Below are 20,565 nucleotides of genomic sequence, written 5' to 3'. Positions count from 1 at the left end.
ATTTTTACGATGACTGTATCTCACAGTTAATATGTAAAGGCATTGTCATGAGTGGGAAGATGTGTAATGGTATGCTTCCTAATATGAAGCAAAAGAGGTATTTGCTATCACCTCTGTAGTAGTCTTGCTAAAAATATTTAGCCTAAATTAAAGCGTAAAAAAACAATCAGACAAATCCAAAATGCTGAACATTCTATAAGACCACTGGTCCAAGAGTCTAAAAAATGGGGGCGCCTGGGTGGCACAGCGGTTAAGCGTCTGCCTTCGGCTCAGGGCATGATCCCGGCGTTATGGGATCGAGCCCCACATCGGGCTCTTCCGCTATGAGCCTGCTTCTTCCTCTCCCACTCCCCCTGCTTGTGTTCCCTTTCTCGCTGGCTGTCTCGATCTCTGTCGAATAAATAAATAAAATCTTAAAAAAAAAAAAAGTATAAAAAATGGCCAATGTTGTAGAAATCAAAAAAGACAAATGTTTTTCTTTGCGACTAGAGATATGACAATCCAATATCATACGTAAACCTTGAGACATTTTATCTAAATATATATTATGTACATACACACACACATATATATATTTCAACATGAAATACATTATATATATATATATATATAATTATTTGAGTTACTTGGGGCTGTGTGGAATTTAGGGTATAGACTATATATTTAGATGATGTTAATGTTAATATTCATAGGTGTGTTATGTGACTTGCTTACATGTAAAAATAGTGTTAATCTTGAGAGACGCATATTGAAGTACTTAAGGCAAAAATATCCTGATGTTTGCAGCTTACTTTTAAAAGATTCAGGAAACAACAAAAGAGGGAGGGCAAATATTCAACATGTTGACATTTGGTGAGCCTAGGTAATGATCTTATGGATATTTGTGTACTTTTCATTCAGCCTTTTTGTAGGTTTGAATATTTTCTCAATAAAAAGAAATTGAATGAGATATAATTTGACAAAAGATTAAATATTCTGAGAAAATTAATGTTGGTAAGGAAGTGATAAAGAGGTGGAGCAATGAAAACTCATATTGCCAGTAGACTGTAAATAGGGACAAGTTTGGAAAATATTTTGTCACTACCCAGTTACGTAGAAGACATGTGTACTAATGACCAATCCCACTTTCTGGTGTTTGTCTCAAGAAAACCCTGCCATGTGCATCAGGAGACTTTAATAAAACTGTTCATGGGCAACTTGTTTTTCTAAGAGCAAATATTTGTCAATGCTCAACTGTTGATAAAACAAATGTTATGCTATATTCATATAAAATACCACATAGCAGTGAAATCAAACTATGGCCACAAACATCAATATGAATTAATCTCAGGAATAAGTTATTGTGGGAAAATAACAAATCTTAAAGTGATTAACATGTTGTAAAATTTTAAAGTATTATATGATATTTATTTAGAATAAAGTGTGTTCTGCAGTGTTTTATTTAAACCCGTCCAAACTGCACAGTTGCGTCATCTGAGATGAGAGTTACCAAAGTCCTGTGTCTGTACCAAATGCCAAGATGACATCCTATGTCAAATTGATGCAGAGGAAAGCCTCACCTAGAGGTGTCTTATGAATGATTTTCCTACAGTAATAGAAGAGGCTTTATCCTCCCCTGGTCAATGTTTGCATGAATGTGTGTGCATTCTTGAGACTGAAAACAAGAAACTGAGGATTACAGAATTAAAAGCAATACAGGCAGTTGGTACTTGTGTGCTGAGAATTACAGAATTAAAAGTGACACAGGCAGTTTGTACTTGTGTGTTGACCAGAGAGATGCTGTTTAAATAAAAAAGAAAATCAATATTTTCTATTTCTTTGCAGAGTAAAAGTGAGCAAATTACTGTGCGGCATCTGACATCAGGAAACTGGGAAGTGATAAAGATCTTGGCATACGATGAAACTACTCAAAAAATGTGAGCGTTTTTGGTTCTCTGGTCAGGTTGGAAGTCAGGGCTGTCAAATGCAATCTTTTCTGCCAGATTTATGTTTTGCTTACTGTGGTCCTAGTCCAGACAAGCCAGCTATGTAAAGAGCAACTTTTTCTTTAACAATTCTCCCTACCCTTCACCCAGAGACACACTTGCAAAGACACACGTACACAGAGACATGTACACACCCTCAGACAGAGATCACGGGAAAGTGTGATATGATGATATTTTAAGAAAAAAAAACAACAGCGGCAACAACAACAACAACAAAAAACGTGTTTCCCAAATGGACCAAAGTTGTGTGGCTGAACAATAGAACAGCTCTTGCCTGTTCTTTGACAGTTTGAAAATTCAAGTGAAAACTCAGCCTGGTGAAAACTGATCTGTGCCTGATGTTTGTGTTCTTTTCTTTCCCGGGCAGTTACTTTCTGAGCACGGAGTCTTCTCCCAGGGGGAGGCAGCTGTACAGGTAAGCAAGGTGCAAGGACTGCCCTGAAGAGGTTGATTTCTCAATGGCCATCTACACAGCTTAATGACAGAATGGAAAAATCTGAAGTTTCATTTTTGACATGACGAAACCTCACACTCTTGGTCTGGTCTCTCAGCTCTGAACCTTTGTGAGCCTGAACGGTTGGACCTGAAGTGAAGACCATCTAGCTGCTCCTTCTTTACTTTTTTCCTCACCTGCTTTCAGAGTCTCAAAAAAAAAAAAAAAAAAAAAAAAAATATATATATATATATATATATATATATATATATTTTTTTTTAAGGTTTGCTTCTCTGAACTACCCACATCATAGGCATTTACATATTTTCCTCAGTTGATTTTCTTCTGCTAAGCCTCATTTTGAATTTTCGGTGCGTTAACATTGTACACTGGCAATTTATTCCCAAAATAAAACCACTGTGAACACTAGAAGAAGAGTGAATCAAGGGAAAGTACCCCCCCCTTCCATAGTGTATAAAACCTGGTAAGATTGTTATCGAAGCCAGGAATGCTCATTGCTTAAATAAAGCAGTAGATGGGAAATGTTTTCATCTGCCCAATTTTCCCAGATGGAAAGTTATATTCATAAAAGTAACTTAAGGTCCTACCTATTTAGTATTAAAATGTTTCCTCACTCAGAAAGCTTTCACCAGGACCTCACAAGAATGACTTTTATTTTTGTCTGGCAAGCAACTTAATTCTAGACTATATACACTTTCTAATTTCCATTTCACAGATCCATTTTTAAAGTGTCAAAACTGCCATGGCACATTCTCAGTAGAAATTCATCATGTTTGTAGAAGTGTCACCATTGACTCTTTTTTTTTTTTTAAAGATTTTATTTATTTATTTGACAGAGATAGAGACAGCCAGCAAGAGAGGGAACACAAGCAGGGGGAGTGGGAGAGGAAGAAGCAGGCTCATAGCAGAAGAGCCTGATGTGGGGCTCGATCCCGCAACGCCGGGATCACGCCCTGAGCTGAAGGCAGACGCTCAACCGCTGTGCCACCCAGGCACCCTGTCACCACTGATTCTTAACCCAGTAGCCTAAACTTTCCTTTAAGAATGCCCGTTTAAAGCACCCTAAACTCCCTCTAATTCACCGCGTACTCTTACTTATGCATAAATTGCTTTCATCTGAAGCAATGTCTCATTTTTATCACCTCACCCAGTATGTGATTTCTATGTTTTTTGGGTGTTTTTTGTTTGTTTGTTTTTCTCTTAGAGTCCAGAACCCCTATTCTCAATGACTTCCAAAGGAAGAACAGCTATTTATTTAAAGAGACTGATTCTAGTTTGGGTTTAGAGTTCTTGATTAGAGTACTGGTTACTTTTTTAAATTTTTGGTGACCGGAAGCCTATCTTGAAGCATATACTCTGGTTGGAACTGGTAGTCCTGAACCATTTTTTAAGGTCCTGAAACTACTTGATCAAAGGTTTACTTCTCTCACTGTATGAAACTCTTAAAGAAAAGTGACAGTGTCAGAAGATTAGACTTGGCCAGTTTCAGCCAATGGAATTGTCTCAATCTCTCTTCCCTTTATGAGCCTAAAATGTGATTTGAATCAAAATGACTTCTTAGATTTGTGTGTTTGTCTTCGCTTTCTAGTGACCGAGGCAGAATAGTCAGCCCATCTATGAACTGTACTAGTGGAGCAGGCTGTGTTATAAAGAAGATGTAGTACCAATAAATTTCCCCTTAAATAGCTCAGCAAATGCCAGTTGGCTTGACTGTTAGATAACGTTAGTGTTTAACCCAGAAAACTCTATCATTGTCTTGTCCAGGTCATAAAAATAATCATTGGTTGACAAAATTTATGGGACAAGATACCCCAGTAGAATCACAACTGCTGCCATAGTCAGTTTAGAATTTTGTCTCAATATGTGCATTGATTTCAGTAATTTCATAATCTAATGAGAAACTACCAACAAATCTCTGGGGAACTTGAATCTGAAAAATTACATGAAGGAGTAGAGAGAGAAAAGGTTTTAAATTTCAGTTATATCACTTTCGTAGCTGTGGACAACTGGCATGCATTCTTAGCCTCTCTGTGGAGATTGTTATACAACACTGAATAGAATTAATGACATTGGCCTATATACTTAAAAATGATTAAAATGACAAATGCTATGGTGTGTGTGTGTGATGGTATATACACACACATAGCAATTTGAGAGAGAAATAAATTGGGTATGATTACCTTATAAGTTATGACAAAGGTGAAACTGGTTAATGTGTTTAAGTGCTTAGTGTATATTAATTGCCTTGATCAGTAAAGGAAAATTTTGGTTATAATGAGCTCAGAATGTTTCAAATGTGAAATTGTGAGTTTATGAACTATACTTAACATCGATACCCAATTGCTTCAGGTGCTTCTGTTACCCATGTTAATACACCTGTTCCCATCCCTGTGTATGCAGCATACTGCACATCAAAATAACTAGGATTCATTTACAAAATATAGCCAAAATCATGTTCCATTTCCAAATGAAACTGAGAATATTTTGTCCAAGTTTAAGACATAGCTTCACCAGCATTTTCATCTGTTGGCATAATTTATGATTCATCTCTATTTATAAAATAAATGATTCTGTATAGAAAATTTAACCTTGAGTAACTCTCAATCACTCTGACTTTTTAGCATCTTTGTAAAACAGATGATTGCTTTTCTCTTCACCTACCCCCCTGATGTCTCAAAGAATGTATGATCATTAACATTATATTTTTGTACAAAAATAACTTTCCTTTACCAAAAATTTCAGTGCAAGTATTTAAGGCAAGTATTTTCAGTGCATCTATTTAATGGGAAAAAATTGACACTGATACCAAATTCTACTGTTTAATGAGCTTGATTCTTTGTGTGGCTTGTAAAAACATGTATTGGTTCTTTATCAAGTAATATTTGTTGATGGTGAGTTTTTACTAGTCTCTGTGGGCAATTCCTTCTACAACTTTATAAATGAATATCTATAGAGAAAAGGCAGATAAGAATAAATTACATTGAGTCCTGTGGAATCAGTTCCTTTATTTATAAACATGCATACATACATTATATATATATATATATATACATACACATATATATATAGGCATACACGATTTTAATTCTATTACAGAGAAGAAAAATGTGTATGTCTTAACATTAATAATGGAAATTGACTTTACATTTATACAGTAAGTTATCATTAAAGGAACTGCAATGTAAGTAATGTTGGAGCTCTTCAGTTTATGTTAATATTTAAATATTGATGCCACACATCCAAGTACCTGGAACAGCATCATTTCTAATTTTCTTTTTCTTTCCCCAGTGCTTCTACTGAAGGACTATTGAACCGTCAATGCATTTCATGTAATTTTATGAAAGAACAATGCACATATTTTGATGCCAGTTTTAGTCCTATGAATCAACATTTCTTATTACTCTGTAAAGGTAATACATGATTTCTGATGAAATTTATTTGATCAGTATCTATTACTATCATGAGTAACTATTATTCTCTAGCTATATGATTTGATATTCTAAATTTATGTATTGCTAAGTTATAAATTATGGATTTACTGTGCTATGAATGGTATCTTCATTTAGAAAACGAAATTGGGAGTCAACAGTTACTAATGATAATAAAGGCTGTTTGAGAGTGAACCTTTTAAAAAAGCGAATAAACATTTACATCAGCAAAGTCATGCTATAACAAACTAATTCACCTAGTCTTTAGAAAAAAAAAAATCCTCTTATTAAAATAATGGCTTGGTTGTTAAGAGATTTAGGATCTACAGAAATTTAATTGCCTGGGTCTAGCACACTTCAATTCTAAGAGATTACATTCACTCCAATTACTTCTATCTGGTAAAAATAGATTATACACACACACATTTTATATATATACACATGTATATTTATATATACATATATAATATACATATATATATATATATATGAGTCATTGTCCCTTAAATAGATACTGTATCTCCTAGAGATGAAATGGAAGACATGTATCCCTTGTAATGTAATGGATTTATTGCTCTTGCTCCAGTGGGTACCTGAAGCTGTCCTGATTTAAGACACCCTGAGGAATAAATCAACACTTGCTCTTTTTAGTTTTTTTCTCCTCTTGATATCAAAAAAGTACTTGTTTGAGGATACCGGGGAAAAACCACTAGACCTCTAGATAAAGTTCTTAGAGTGAAGTTTCAAGATAACCTCTTATGGTTACACTGAATTAACTAGTATATCGGAAATATTTGATGAGTCGTTAATTTTTTCAATTAATATACAATTAGAACCAAAGTTTTATTTATCTTATGGATATTTTTATTATGCATGCATTCTTCCTTGATTGGTAAGTAGAATTTGATCTTGGACGAACTAATGAGGGGTCACAGGGTAATGAATCAGCTTTCTGGACATCAGTGACTGACTGCTCTATAAAACACTAGTGAAAGAGAGTAAGGATCATAAGATTGGGTACCATAGAATTATACAAGTATAGGGCATTTTGGAGAGGGGGAAGTCTTAATCTCTGTAAATGGCTTCTTTCCCCATACGTTCTTTTCTGAATAAAATATCCATAGATAGGAATGAAATCTAGTTATCTGGTTTCTGTTTCATTATGTTTTAACTATGAAATGCTTCAATTTGAAAAAAATAACTGTCATGTAGCCTTTCCAATAATTATTACTCAGATGTCTTTAAAATATTTATATATATAATTTTTATACATATGTTTTTAAAATCCAGGCCCAGGCATCCCCGTGGTCAGTCTACATAGCACGGAAAACCCAGCAAGTAAGTACACAAACATGACAATGCGGGATTAGTTATGGCGGGCATTGGTCTTAGGTATTACTTATTCTGAGTGTCATACGCTTATAAAATCTTTTTCAAAGGAGTTTCCAGCATGGAGAGAGAGGTGTAGGTACTATCAATTCGACTTTGTTTATGTAAGAGAAACAGTAAAGCAAGTGGTTTTAGCCATGTTACAGCTGGAATTGGATCTTACATGCCTGGAATAGGGTGCCTACTGTATCTAAGTTGAATGAGGACTGGTTGTGAGGCTCATTTAGGTACATTTCATCCTATTGGCCCCTTACTGCTCTGGTTCATTTTTTTCCTCGGCCTCATACAGATTATTCCTCCAATGCTTTTTGTGTACTTTTGGGAAAAATATGAAAAGTATATTTTATATTTTTTCTATCCTATTTGTTCCAGATATCCAGGGCTTCCTAGTTTTATCTATTCATTTAACTGCTCATCATCTATTAAGTGAGCACCTACTCAATCAAGCAATATAACCAAAGTTGGGTGGACATTGCTAGTAAAATATGGTCAATGTGTTTATGAAGTTATAGTAGAGTATGTAAGTAAATACATAGTTGAGGTAATCTTAAAAATGAATAGCCAGATTGCTTCCTGCCTTCCTTTCTTCCTATGTTTCTTTGCCTTCTTTCAATACTCATGCTCTAATGATTTACATTAGGCTGCTCTGATCTAATAAATTAGGCTTATATTTATGAACTTAATTATCAGAATACTCCCTGACATAGTTAATTTTATTCCTCTTTTAAAGATGAGGAAACAGTCACAGGGAGGTTAAATAACTTGCTTAATACATACTATTAGGTAGCAGAACCAGAAATCATATGAGATGGTCTGACTCCAGAATAGGATTTGTAATTGATGAAGGCAGGTTGGATGGGGCTCCTGCAGGACCAGCCAAGAGGATCTTTGGCTTCACGCAGGATAGAAATCAAATGTGAGTTGGAGAAAGTGAAAACAGAGTTTAAAAACAGCAGACAGAGTGTCTAGGAGACTTAGCAAGTAGAATGAGTCTCATCGGTGCTTGGGGTCAGGGGGTTATATTGGATCTAGGGTACATGTTCCTTTAGGAATCCAGGGTAGGGTCCAATCAAAGGTGATGACAGGTGAGTAATAGGTGTTAATTCATGAATCATCGAAGGTAGGAAGTATTGATGCCAGTGTCAGTTTGTTGGAAGCTAACGTCCTGGAACACATTTGGGATCCAGCTCTTCTTAGATGTTATTACGTGCTTGGGGCCTCGGAAAAAACTCAGAGAATGATTCACTTTCTTGCTTTCCTGTCAAGTGGGAACATAGCTTCTTTGGCTTGTTCAGAGCCAAAATACAGAAACAGGGCTTAGCAGAAAAAAAGCAGAGACATAGCCCTTCTAAAATGGCTTCCCTCCAGCTTCCCTGCCTCCTTATCACTACCCTATGATGGCAACTTATTCTCTTGTGTTTTTGTCTTTCACATCTTGTACTTAAGTCGTTTTACTTAGATGCAGGCATAAGACTGTAATGTTGAAGGACGATGTTATTTTTAGATCTGAACAGAGGAAGACCATTCATATTCTTCAAATACCAACATAGGGAGACTTCCTCCCTATTCTAGAAAAAAATGAAAATGCTAAATTTGTAATGGGGATTTTTGTGGTTGGAAATAGGTGAGCACATTGTTTAGTTTCTGCTTATCAGTATAAACCTTAAAGAGGCTGTGGTGAGCAAATTAAATCTGTTTAGTATTAACACTAACAGCAAAAATAATAATAAAACAGTATATTGGATAAAATAGAAGGTTGAATTTTATAAATTAAAAAATCAGTATATAAAATGAGTTCATTATATACTTATTTTGAGATCTGAAACAATATCTCATAGGATCAATTTCCTTGTAGGCAAATTAAAAATGAATTTTTTATGAAGATGAGATATATTTGCAACATAAGATGCATTGAATAAATGGGAACTATTTGTGTTATATTGTATATTCTGCCAAAATAATTTTTTTAAAAATTTCCAATCTGATTTTAACTTTATCCTACTGTTACAAGGCAGTGTTTTTCCTAGTAATTTCTGCAACAAATAATGAAATCTTTCTAATTTTCCCATTTATAAACCAATTATGATCATCTCAGCAAGAAAAAAGTGAGCAGTGGTCAGATGCTTAATTTTCTTTTTTAAAAGACATTTATTGAGCTAAAACTTATATTCAAAAACTCATTCAGTTTCAAGTAAATCTTTTGGTTAATGGATCTTGGATTAATCTTTGTTACATTAATGAATTAATTATAACACATTTGGGGGCCACATGAAGTAGAATAGTGTATGAAAAGAAAATTTTAAAAAGAAAAATGAAAATATTTAACAAACATGGACAACTTTAAACCCAATAATTACCAAAGAAATGCAGAGTAAAACATTGCCATGTAATTTGCCAAACAACTTAACAGCATCCAAAAATTTACATTGCTAATAAGGATATAGTAAGGCTCTCATAACTTGCAGGTAGAAATCATTGCAATCTCTTGGAAAAAATGTCATAAGCCTTAAGTCTTTTGTAACTATGTACCTGGTATGTTTCCTCTTAATGGTTTTTACAGAGGAAATAATTCTAAATAGAGAAAATCTAATAGCACTGTTGATAATGAAAAAACAACATAATATAAAAGAGGGGTATTTGTAAATGAACTTTAATGGAATATTAATTAGTGCCCTATCTTCCATTTGTCCTTCCAGAATCACAGGATCTCAGTTTTTTTCCCCCTTTGGTTTCTGCCCCAGAAATAATCTATACAGATCTCTTAGGTTCTGTTACCATTTGGCTACCAGTTAGATTCTAGCTAAAGTCAATCCCATGGGTGACTGAAAATAGGGAGAAATGTAGTTTTGGAGTATCTATTCTTCCAGGACTATCTATCCCTGTGGAGTTACCCCAGATTGCCAGGACTCCTAGCTGAAGGTCACCATCGATCTCTCACAGAACTAACACTGCTCAATGCCCTTGACCTGCCGGCCTAGCCACTGTCCTAAGCCCTGGTTTACTGGACTGCCCCTTGTGAACTCCTGTCCATTGTTCATATATTTATAAATAGTTCTTTATTAAAATGTTATCAGATCAGTCTAATAAAGTCACCATCAGTTTCCTACTAGGATTAAAAATATAAATGTTTACAAAAGTTCTTCCAAAATGTTTAAGCTATAGTTCCAAGTGATTAAGGAGTCCAAATGTTTATGCCACTCTAAAAAAACTGTTTGAAAATGCATCCAAAATTTTAAGAAAATAATACTTACAAATGTTAAAATTCTTGCATTTGGCTAGCAGCCTTCCAGGTGATTTTTGTTCTTTCTTCTTATTTGCCTCTTGTTCTACAATGAACAAGTATTGCTTTTTTTTTCATATATTACTTTTTTAATGAAAAAGAAACCATTAAAATGCTCAGTGAGTTGAGACAAGGTATAAATATGCAAAATTTTAGTTAATATTTCAAAAGTCCTTTGTCTCCTATCATTACCATTTTCTTTCTCCTTAATTTTGCATATATGATTCCTTTTTCTCCATCCCATCTCTTGTTCTCACCCCTCTTTACTTTGCTCCCACTTTATCTCTCCCTTTCTTCTTCCCAGTTTTGTTTTCATTTTCTGCTCTTTTCAATTCCATGCTTAAAACTGTGTCTTAACATTTCTTCCTCTTCACACTATTTCACCAAAAAAAACTGTGTATTATATGTTTTGCGAATCTATCACCAAAAAAAGCTGTCTGCTCATAATATTTTCAAAATGGCTTTACTATTTCCTATATTTCTTTTCCTTAAAAAGAACTGATTTCCCTGTGACCATGGATTGATTTTTCCCCCATGAATAAATGAGTGGCCTTTGACTTAGAAGTAAAAAATTTCTCAACTGCCCCTATATTCACGTAGTTTACATGTAATTAGGTTTATTTTTTGCCACTGACATTTGATAATTAAGAGAAACCATGAGAAATTATTAGTATATCATACTCATATTGGTGCCTTGGCTGTATCCATTTATTCAATTGTCAATTAGTCATTTTAATAAACTATTGTTCATTTATTAAAAAAAAAATAGCCAACAAGATGATCTGTAGTTACAGCTATATTCAAAAAACTATCCGCATCGTAGTTAGTAAATACCAGGTGACACTGGCTTTCTCTAAATACAAAACAAAATGTTTTTGTCCACAATTAAGTGCATTTTTGTGATAGTTCTTAGGTTATAAATGCTGACTCTTTGATGAGAGTATACAGAGTTTAGGTATTCACATTTTAAATTTTATAACAATGTTTAGAATAGCTTCCTTGAAAATATTACTGTTTAGGTAATCTGAAACGTCTTACATTTTAGGGATTGAATAAACCTCTGAGAACATCTAATTTTGTATTGTAGCAGATGACACTTACTTACAAGACATGTGGTTTGATGTGCCTGAAATCACATGTAGAATTCAGAGTACAGTGCAGGAAAAAAAGTTAGATGGTTCTAATAGAATGATAATTTCTCTGATAGAAGTGGACATAATTCCAAGACAGCAAGTCAGTAGAAAGGCCAAAGAATGTGAATGTACTAACATGAAGGCATGACAATATCCAAACTTGCAAGATAAAAGTTGTCCCATGTGGCTGAAACGAAACATTTAAGAAAAAAAGCAAAGGGATATAGGCGATAGGGGCAAGCTGGAGCCAGGTCATAAAACTCTGGTTTTATTCTAGAGTTTGGATTTAACAGTAAAGTATCAATGATGAACCAGTGATGATTAAAAAACTAAATTTGTATTCTGGCCATGGAATAACTTAAAGTAGAAACAGCCTCTTGCCAGAAAGGAAGGGAGGGGAAGAAAAAAAAAAAGGAAAAGAAAAAACAATTTTCAAGTATGTGACAATAGTCAAGATAGGACTCTAATCTCTGGAAGAAGGGAGACAATGTTGTAATTGTCCTGGCTTTCTGGCTGGAATCATTTTCTGAATCTCAGTGCAATGAAGAACAATCCAAGAAGAGTGTAATGGTATCTTAGAGTCAGAATGAGGACAGCTATTGGAGTTCAGAAAGGTTGAATTTTGGAATGTTGAGAACATGGACAAATACACCGGAGAAGAGGAGAAAGGAGAAAAAAAGCCCAGAAATCTTAATAGGGTTCAGGGGATCATCTTGAGTCTACTGCACAAAACCCCTAGCTCAGCATGTATTTGGGAAAGGCCAGAGCTTAAAAAGTGCTGGCATGTAATAAAAGTTCCAACCAGGCAGAACACTGGAATGTGTAAGAGCCCACAAGAGTCATGCCTTCATAGTAGGGCTACACTAGCCACACATCAGAAATCACCCAACCTACACTAAATGTTTTTAAAAGTGTTGAAATGATTTAGCTGACCTGCAAAAAGCCTAAACACCTGCTGGAACAAAGTCTAATAATTTCCAAAATAATAGAACAAAATCCAAAACAGTGTAAATATCAAAATGGTCAGAATCCAGTAGAACATTACTAGGTGTGTGAGGAAGCTAGAGAATATGACTCATAACTGGGAATAAAAAAAAGCTACTGTGAATAGAGACAGATTCAGAAATGAGAGAGATGGAACCTTCTGACAAATACAATAAACCAACTATTATAAATATGACTTTGAACATCAAGAAAAAATGAATACAGTGTGAATACATTGGGATTTTTTTTAAAGGAACTTCATGAACTTAAAATATCTGAAATAAAAACTTCACTGGAAAATACGAAAAGCAAATTAGACACTATAGAAAACAGATCAGTGAACTTGAAACATTATCAACAGAAACTTCCAGATACAGGAAAAAAAAAAAAAAAGAATGAAAGAAATGAACAAAGCCTAAGTTAATGCAGGCCTATATATATATACATATTTTTTTTTTTAACTGGAGTCAAAAGGGGAGGCACGTAAGAAATATTTGATGAAATAATGGCCAAATCCAAATAAAATGGATAAAGTAATAAAATTGCTCAACAAACCTCAAGCGAGGTATCCCAATAGAAAGGTGATTTAAAAACAAAACAAGTTAAACCTTAAATCATCAAAAATAAAAGGACACCTATATATCCACACATTACATACATGGTAGTGAAGCCAAGAATTACTGCAAAGGTCTCATCAGGAAAAAGAAAAAAAAAAGCAAGAAAAAAAGGAAAAGGAAAAGGAAAGAGAAAGGAAAGAAAAATAGAGCAAAATCTTCAAAATGATGATGGAAGAATTCCAGAGAAGATGGCAGAATAGGACAACCCTAACCACAATTCATCTCAGGGATACAACTAGGTTAACAATCACATAGGTGTAAATAAGCCAGAAAATGACAGGAAGACTAGGAGAACAAATTTCACAACTAAAGGGAGCCATGAGGCTGTCCGTGGGTGGGAGGGAGGGATGCTGCTGGAATGGAGAGGGGAGAGAAACTCACACGGGAATTTGTCTTCCCTGTGTGGACTCTCTAAACATTTGGCTTTGAAAGCCAGATGGGCTGAATTTCATGAGTTGTAACAACCAATGGGACTGAAAACCTGAAACTATAAAAATAAGGGGGCTCAGTTCTGGGAGAACCTGGAGGAAACTGAGTCCCCGCCCTTAAAGAGACAGCACAACAAACAGCCTGCAGACATACTGCATAGAAGCAGCAGTTTGAAAAATGCCTGGGGCATATAGAAGGGAGCTTTCTTGACTAATCTCATGAGTGTGATGGAAAGGCAGGGATCCTTGAAAAACTTCTTCAGAAACAAAGGAGCTGGTGGACACCATTACCTACTCCCACCTCCCAGCATAAACAGAGGGCCACCTGCGGGAATCAGAGAAGCCCAGACACTCGCTCCTTGCTAACACTGCGTGTCCTGCACCTCCCTCCCCCCTTGCACTTCAGATCTGCCCTCTGCAGCCAGGCTGGCCTTACTTCTAGTGAATGCAGGTCCCCTCCCCAAGAGGACAAGTGCAAACGTTGCTAACACCACTGCCCCCCCACCCCGTTTGTGGACCCTTGCCCTTAGCAGAGCCAACCCTTCCAAAATGCTCTTAGCCAGAGCCCTTCCAAAGAGGTGCAGGCCCCGCGCACCAATAAAAGCTTCTCACAATAAAAGCTTCCCAGGGGACAAAATAGGTAAGCTTCCTATAGTTTGGTGGCTTGGCAAATGGTTGGTCTGACACAACTCAAGCCCAAGGCAGCCCAAGACTGGCCCACTAACATAAAAGAGACCAACCACTGCCCACAACAGACAAAGAGAACCATTGCAGATGACTAGACTGAAGAAAAAAGCAACTCAGCCACAACAACAGGGCATACACAACACACACAGGGATCACCCCCAAGTGTCAGGTTCTGGTGGACTGGGGACACTGCACTACAGGACCTCTTCTTCATAAGGCAGGAGACATAGCTGACTTTCCTAGCATACAGAAACAGACACAAAGATTTAGACAAAATGAGAAAAGGAAGTAGGTCACAAAGAACAAAATCACAGCAAATGACCCAACTGAAATAGACACAAGTAATATACCTGATAGAGAATTTAAAGTAATGATCACAAAGATATTTACTGGACCTGAGAAAAGAGTAGGAAACATCATTAACAAACGTAAAGAGAAAGCACAGGAAAAAAACCAATCAGGTATGAACTCATTAAATGAAATTAAAAATATACTAGATGGAATAACTAGTAGACTTCAGGAAGAATATATGGATCAGTGGCCTGGAGGACAGAGTAAATGAAAGCATCAAACTAAGCAGGTGAGAGAAAAAAAAAAAGTTATACAAAACAAGAATAGACTTAACATCAAGTGTAACAGCATTCACACTACACGGATCCCAGGAGTAGAGAGAGAAAAGGGTACAGAAAATTTATCTGAAGAAATAGCTAAAAACATCCCAAATCTAGGGAAGGAAACAGACATCCAGATCCAAAAGGCACAGAGAGCCCCCTTTGAACTAAATCCAAGAAGGTCCACAGAAAGACACAAAGCAACCGAATGGCAAAAAGTAGCAATAAAGAGAATATTAAAAGCAGCAAAACAAACAAACAAACAAAAAACAAAAAAAAAACCAGCAAGAGAAAAGAAAACAGTTATATACAAGAGAAACCCCATCAGGCTATCAGCTGATTTTTCATCAAGAAACTTTGCAGATCAGAGGGAAGTGACATGATATATTCAAAATGTTGAAAGGAAAAAAATATGCAGGAAAAAATGATCTATCCAGCAAGGCTATCATTAAGACTAGAAGGAAATAGAGTTTTCCAGGAGCTAGTTCTTTGAAAAGATTAACAGAACTGATAAACTCAGGACTCATCAAAATCAATAAATCAATAAGCAAATAAATAGAGAAAATGAGAGAGGACGCAAAGAAAATCAGAAAAGAAAGGGGATAAATAACATCTGATACCACAGATATAAAAAGGATTGTAAGAAAATATTAAAGATTATAGGTCAACAAACTGGACAACCTAGAAGAAATAAATTCCTAGAAACATTTAACCTCCCAAAACTGCATCAGGAAGAAATTGAAAATTTGAACAGGCCATAAATCAGCAATGAAATTAAATCACTAATCAAAAAACTCCAAACAAACCAAAGTTCAGGAGCAGACAGCTTCGCAGGTGAATTCTACCAAACACTTAAAGAAGAGTTAATACCTATTCTCAAACTATTTCAAAAAACAGAAGAGGAAGGAAATCTGCCTAGCTTCATTCCATGAGGCTGGCATTACCCCAACACCAAAACTAGATAAGGACACTACAAAAAAAAGAACTACAGGCCAATATCACTGATGAGCATAGATGCAAAAACCCTCAAAAAATACTAGCCAACCAAATCCAACAGTACATTTAAAAAATCATTCACCATGATCAAGTGGGTTTTATTCCCAGGATGCATGGGTAGTTCAACTAAGCAATCAATGTGATACATCACATCACAAAGATAAGGATAAAGACCATATCCTCATTTCAATAGATGCAGAAAAAGCATTTGATAAAGTACAACATGATAGAAACCCTCAACAAAATAGGTTTAAAGGGAAGACACCTGAACATAATAAAGGCCTTATATGAAAACCCACAGCTAACATCATCCTCTATGATGAAAAACTGAGAGCAATTTCCCTAATATCAGGAATAAGTCAGAGATGTCCACTCTTACCACTTTTATTCAACATGATACTGGAAATCCTAGCTACAGCAATCAAACAAAAAGAAATGAAAAACATCCAAATTAGTAAGGAAGAAGTAAAATGTTCACTATATGCAGATGACATGATACTGTATACCGGAAACCCAATACTTCACCAAAAAACTACCAGAACTGATAAATGAATTTAAGGTTGCAGGATAAAAAATGAATATACAGAAATCTGTTCCATTTCTATACACTAATAACAAAGCAGCAAAGAGAAATTAATAAACAATCCCATTTAGAAATGCATCAAAAATAATAAAATTCATAGGAATAGAATGAACCAAGGACATGAAACACCTGTACTCTGAAAACCATAAAACACTGATGAAAGAAATTAAAGAGGACACAAAGAAATGGAAAGATATTCCATGCTCATGGGTTGGAAGAACAAATCTTGTTAAAATGTCCATACTACCCAAAGCAATCTATAGATTTAATGAAATTTCTATCAAAATATGAATAATAATTTTCAAAAACCTAGAACAAACAATCCTAAAATTTGTATAAAACCACAGAAGACCCCAAACAGTCAAAACAGTCTTGAAAAAGCTGGAGGTGTCACAATTCCAGACCTCAAGTTATATTACAAATCTGTAGTGATCAAAAAAAATATAGTACTGGCACAAAATAGATGCAAAGATCAACAGAACAGAAAGAAAGACCAGAAATAAACCCACGATTATATGGTCAATCAGTCTTCAACAAGAGGTAAGCTAATGCAGTGGGGGGAAAAAAAGTCAGTCTTTTCAACAAATGCTGTTGAGAAAACTGAACAGTTGCATGCGTAAGAATGAAACTGGACCACTTTCTTGTACCAGACACAAAAATAAACTCAAAATAAGGACCTAATGTGAGCCATGAAATCATAAAATCCTAGAATAGAGCAGGCAGTAATTTCTCTTACATAGGCCATAGCAACATTTTTCTAGTTATGGTCTCCTGAGGCAAGGGAAACAAAAGCAAAAATGAACTTTTGGGACTACAGTCCCAACAAAATAAAAAGCTTCTGCAGAGTGAAGGAAACAATCAACAAAACTGAAAAACAACCTACAGAATGGGAGAAGATATCTGCAAGGGACATATCCAATAAAGGGTTAGTATCCAAAATATATAAAGATCTGATATAACTCAACATCCCCAAAACAAATAACCCAATTAAAAACTGGGTAGACAGGGTGCCTGGGTGGCTCAGTTGGTTGGGCGTTTGCCTTCGGCTCAGGTCATGATCCCAGAGTCCTGCAATTGAGTCGTGTATCAGTCTCCTTGCCCAGTGGGGATCCTAATTCTCCCTTTCCCTCTGCCTGCTGCTCCCCCTGCTTGTGCTCACACTCTCTCTGTCAAATCAATCAATTAATCTTAAAAACTGGGCAGAAGACATAAACAGACATTTTTCCACAGAAGACATCCAGATGGCCAACAGACACATGAAAAGATGCTCAAAATCACTTATTATCAGGGAAATGCAAATCAAAACCACAATGAAGTATCACTTCACTCCTGTCAGAATGGCTAAAATCAGCAACATAAGAAACACAAGTGTTGACAAGGGTGTGGAGAAAACAGAATCCTCATGCACTGTTGGTGGGAATGTAAACTGTTGCAGCCACTTTGGAAAGCAGTATGGAGGTTCCTCAAAAAATTAAAAATACAACTACCATACAGTTCAGTAAGCACACTACTGGGTATTTACCCAAAGGATACAAAAACACTAAGTTGAGAGGCTATATGCACCCCTATCTTTACTGCAGCATTTTTTACAATAGCCAAATTATGGAAGCAGCCCAAGCATCCATCAATAGATGAATGGATAAAGAAGATGTGATACACCCACATACAATGCAATATTATTCAGCCATAAAAAAGAATGAAATTTTGCCATGTGCAACAACATGGATGGATCTAGAGAATATAATGCTAAAGGAAGTTAGTCAGAAAAATACTAATACCATATGATTTCACTCATATGTGGAGTTTAAGAATCAAAACAAAGGGAGAAAAGAGACAAACCAAAAACTACAAACAAACATGGTTACCTGAGGACAGTGGGGGGGGTGGGGTGGGGTTTGAAATAGGTGAAGGGGATTAAGAGTGCACTTACCATGATGAGCACTGAGTAATATACAGAATGCTGAATCATTATATTGCATGCCTGCAACTAATGTAACACTGTATATTAAGTATACTGGAATTTAAGTAATTGATTAATTAAATGATGATGGAAAAGAAAACATAATCCTCAACCTGGAATAATGATCTTAGAAAACAGCCTTCAAAATTGAAGGCAAAATGAAGAATACAGAAGAAATGCTGAGAATGTTTGCCATCAGATTTGTAATTCTAAATAATACCTAGATAAAAGAATAATTTAGGAGAATACATTGAGCCACAGAAAAATGAAAATATAACTAATTCAAATTTGGGAATACCTGACAATATGACTAGAAATTTATGGCTCTAAATTCTGGCTTAATAAAAAAGGAAAACTTTAAAATCAATCATCTAAACTTCCACTTTAAGTAGCTAGAAAAAGAAGAGCAAATTAAGTTGACGGGAGGAAATAATAAAGAGTGGAAATAAACGATAAAGTAAATGGACTAGCAACAGAGAAAATAAATAAAAGCAAAGTTTTTTTTAAAGATCAATAAAATTTATAAAGTACTATATACAGTCATCAATGAAAATGTACACTATTTTCATTAATGAAATGCATGATGTTAATGGATCTTACATACATTAGAATGATAGTAATAGAATATTATAGGTAATTTTACGGTAGTGAATTTTACATTTTTGATGAAGTGGGTAAATTTCTTAAAAGACATTAATTGCTAAACAATCAGACAGGAGGAAATACACTATATAAATATTATCTACTAAAACATTTTTTAACTAATATTCTTCCTACAAAGAAAATTCCAGTTAGCTTCACTGGAGAATTCTGTGCAGTATTCAATATATTTATACCAAGCTTATACAAAATCTCAGAAAATATAAGGCTAGCATTCCAGACTCCAGATCCAGCATAAACATTACAAGGACAAAAATAAAAAAGGGGGTGGCATGTGCCTGTTCGGCTCAGTTGGTAGAGTGTAAGATTCCTGATCTTGAGGTAGTGAGTTTGAGCCCCATGTTGGGTGTAGTGATTACTTAAAAAATAAAATCTTTTTTTCTAATGAAACAGACACAAAGTTCATTAACTAAATACTAGCAAGTAAAATACAACAATTTATAAAAGGATAATATATTATGAGTACATGAGGTTTACCTGAAGAATCCATGATTGCTATAACATTCAATAATCAATCAATGCAATTCACTTTATTTTACTGTTAACTCTGAGGATTTAGAAGAAAGTATTTTATAAAATTGAATAATAGTAAAAACAACAATAAATTATTAGCAAGAATAGAAGGAAATTTCTTAATCAGATGAACATAATTTACAAAAATACTACAACTGATATCATACTTAATGTCTTAATGTTGAAAGACTGATTGTTTTCTCCCATGATGAGAGAAATTAAAGACTCAATGGATATACATATATACTTATGGATTAGAGGGCTATTTTCAGTATGTCAAATCTCCCTAATAAATTTATAGGTTTAGCATATCAGTCAAAATTCCAGGAAGTTACTGATGTTCATATTTTGTCAACTTGTTTTTTTTTAAATTTTTTAATATTGTCTATTGCCTTATTCTCAAATTCATTAATAAATTCTTTACAGTACCTAATATGCTATTAATCCCACCTAGTATTTTTCATCTTAGATTGTTTTTATGAATATCAGATTTTACAGTTTTTTTAGTATTTTGTGTCTTTTTAAAAAATTTCATTCATATATTTCCTTAATATCCTCATGCCTATTTTTTTTTCACCCTAATAAACACAGGGGATATAATTATAATTGATTGGGAATACCATTAAAAAAGAGAATATGTCACCTGCATTATTTCTATTGATTACATTTTGTACTCATCATGGGCAATATTTTCCTGATCTTTCACATGCCTCACAATTTTGTATTGGAAGCCCAGCATGGTAATGTCATCTTATTAGGTGCTAGATAAGTTTGTATTTTTTTAAATATTCTTCAGCAGAGTAGTAACATGATCAGATTTGCATTTTGAAAATGTAAATGCTAATTCCAAGTATAGG

At 34.8% G+C, this 20,565-nt stretch overlaps 1 protein-coding gene across 4 annotated transcripts in view; it reads left to right on the top strand.

Moving 5' to 3' along the window:
- DPP10 (dipeptidyl peptidase like 10) overlaps positions 1-20,565 on the top strand; it is a 648,232-nt gene that overhangs the window by 584,277 nt on the left and 43,390 nt on the right. For all 4 annotated transcript variants that reach the window (XM_087856800.1, XM_087856769.1, XM_045804069.2 and 1 more), the window contains exons 14-17: positions 1,825-1,916; positions 2,353-2,400; positions 5,728-5,849; positions 7,158-7,205. In XM_087856800.1, coding sequence (XP_087712926.1) covers positions 1,825-1,916; positions 2,353-2,400; positions 5,728-5,849; positions 7,158-7,205 — 310 coding nt within the window. The remainder of the gene's footprint in view (positions 1-1,824; positions 1,917-2,352; positions 2,401-5,727; positions 5,850-7,157; positions 7,206-20,565) is intronic.

This window comes from Ursus americanus, chromosome 1, assembly GCF_024610735.1.
Source record: "Ursus americanus isolate L20-20 chromosome 1, mUrsAme1.1.p, whole genome shotgun sequence".
Lineage (NCBI taxonomy): Eukaryota > Metazoa > Chordata > Mammalia > Carnivora > Ursidae > Ursus > Ursus americanus.
Note: the sequence above shows the minus strand (reverse complement) of the source record. Positions and strands in the feature narration are given on the sequence as shown.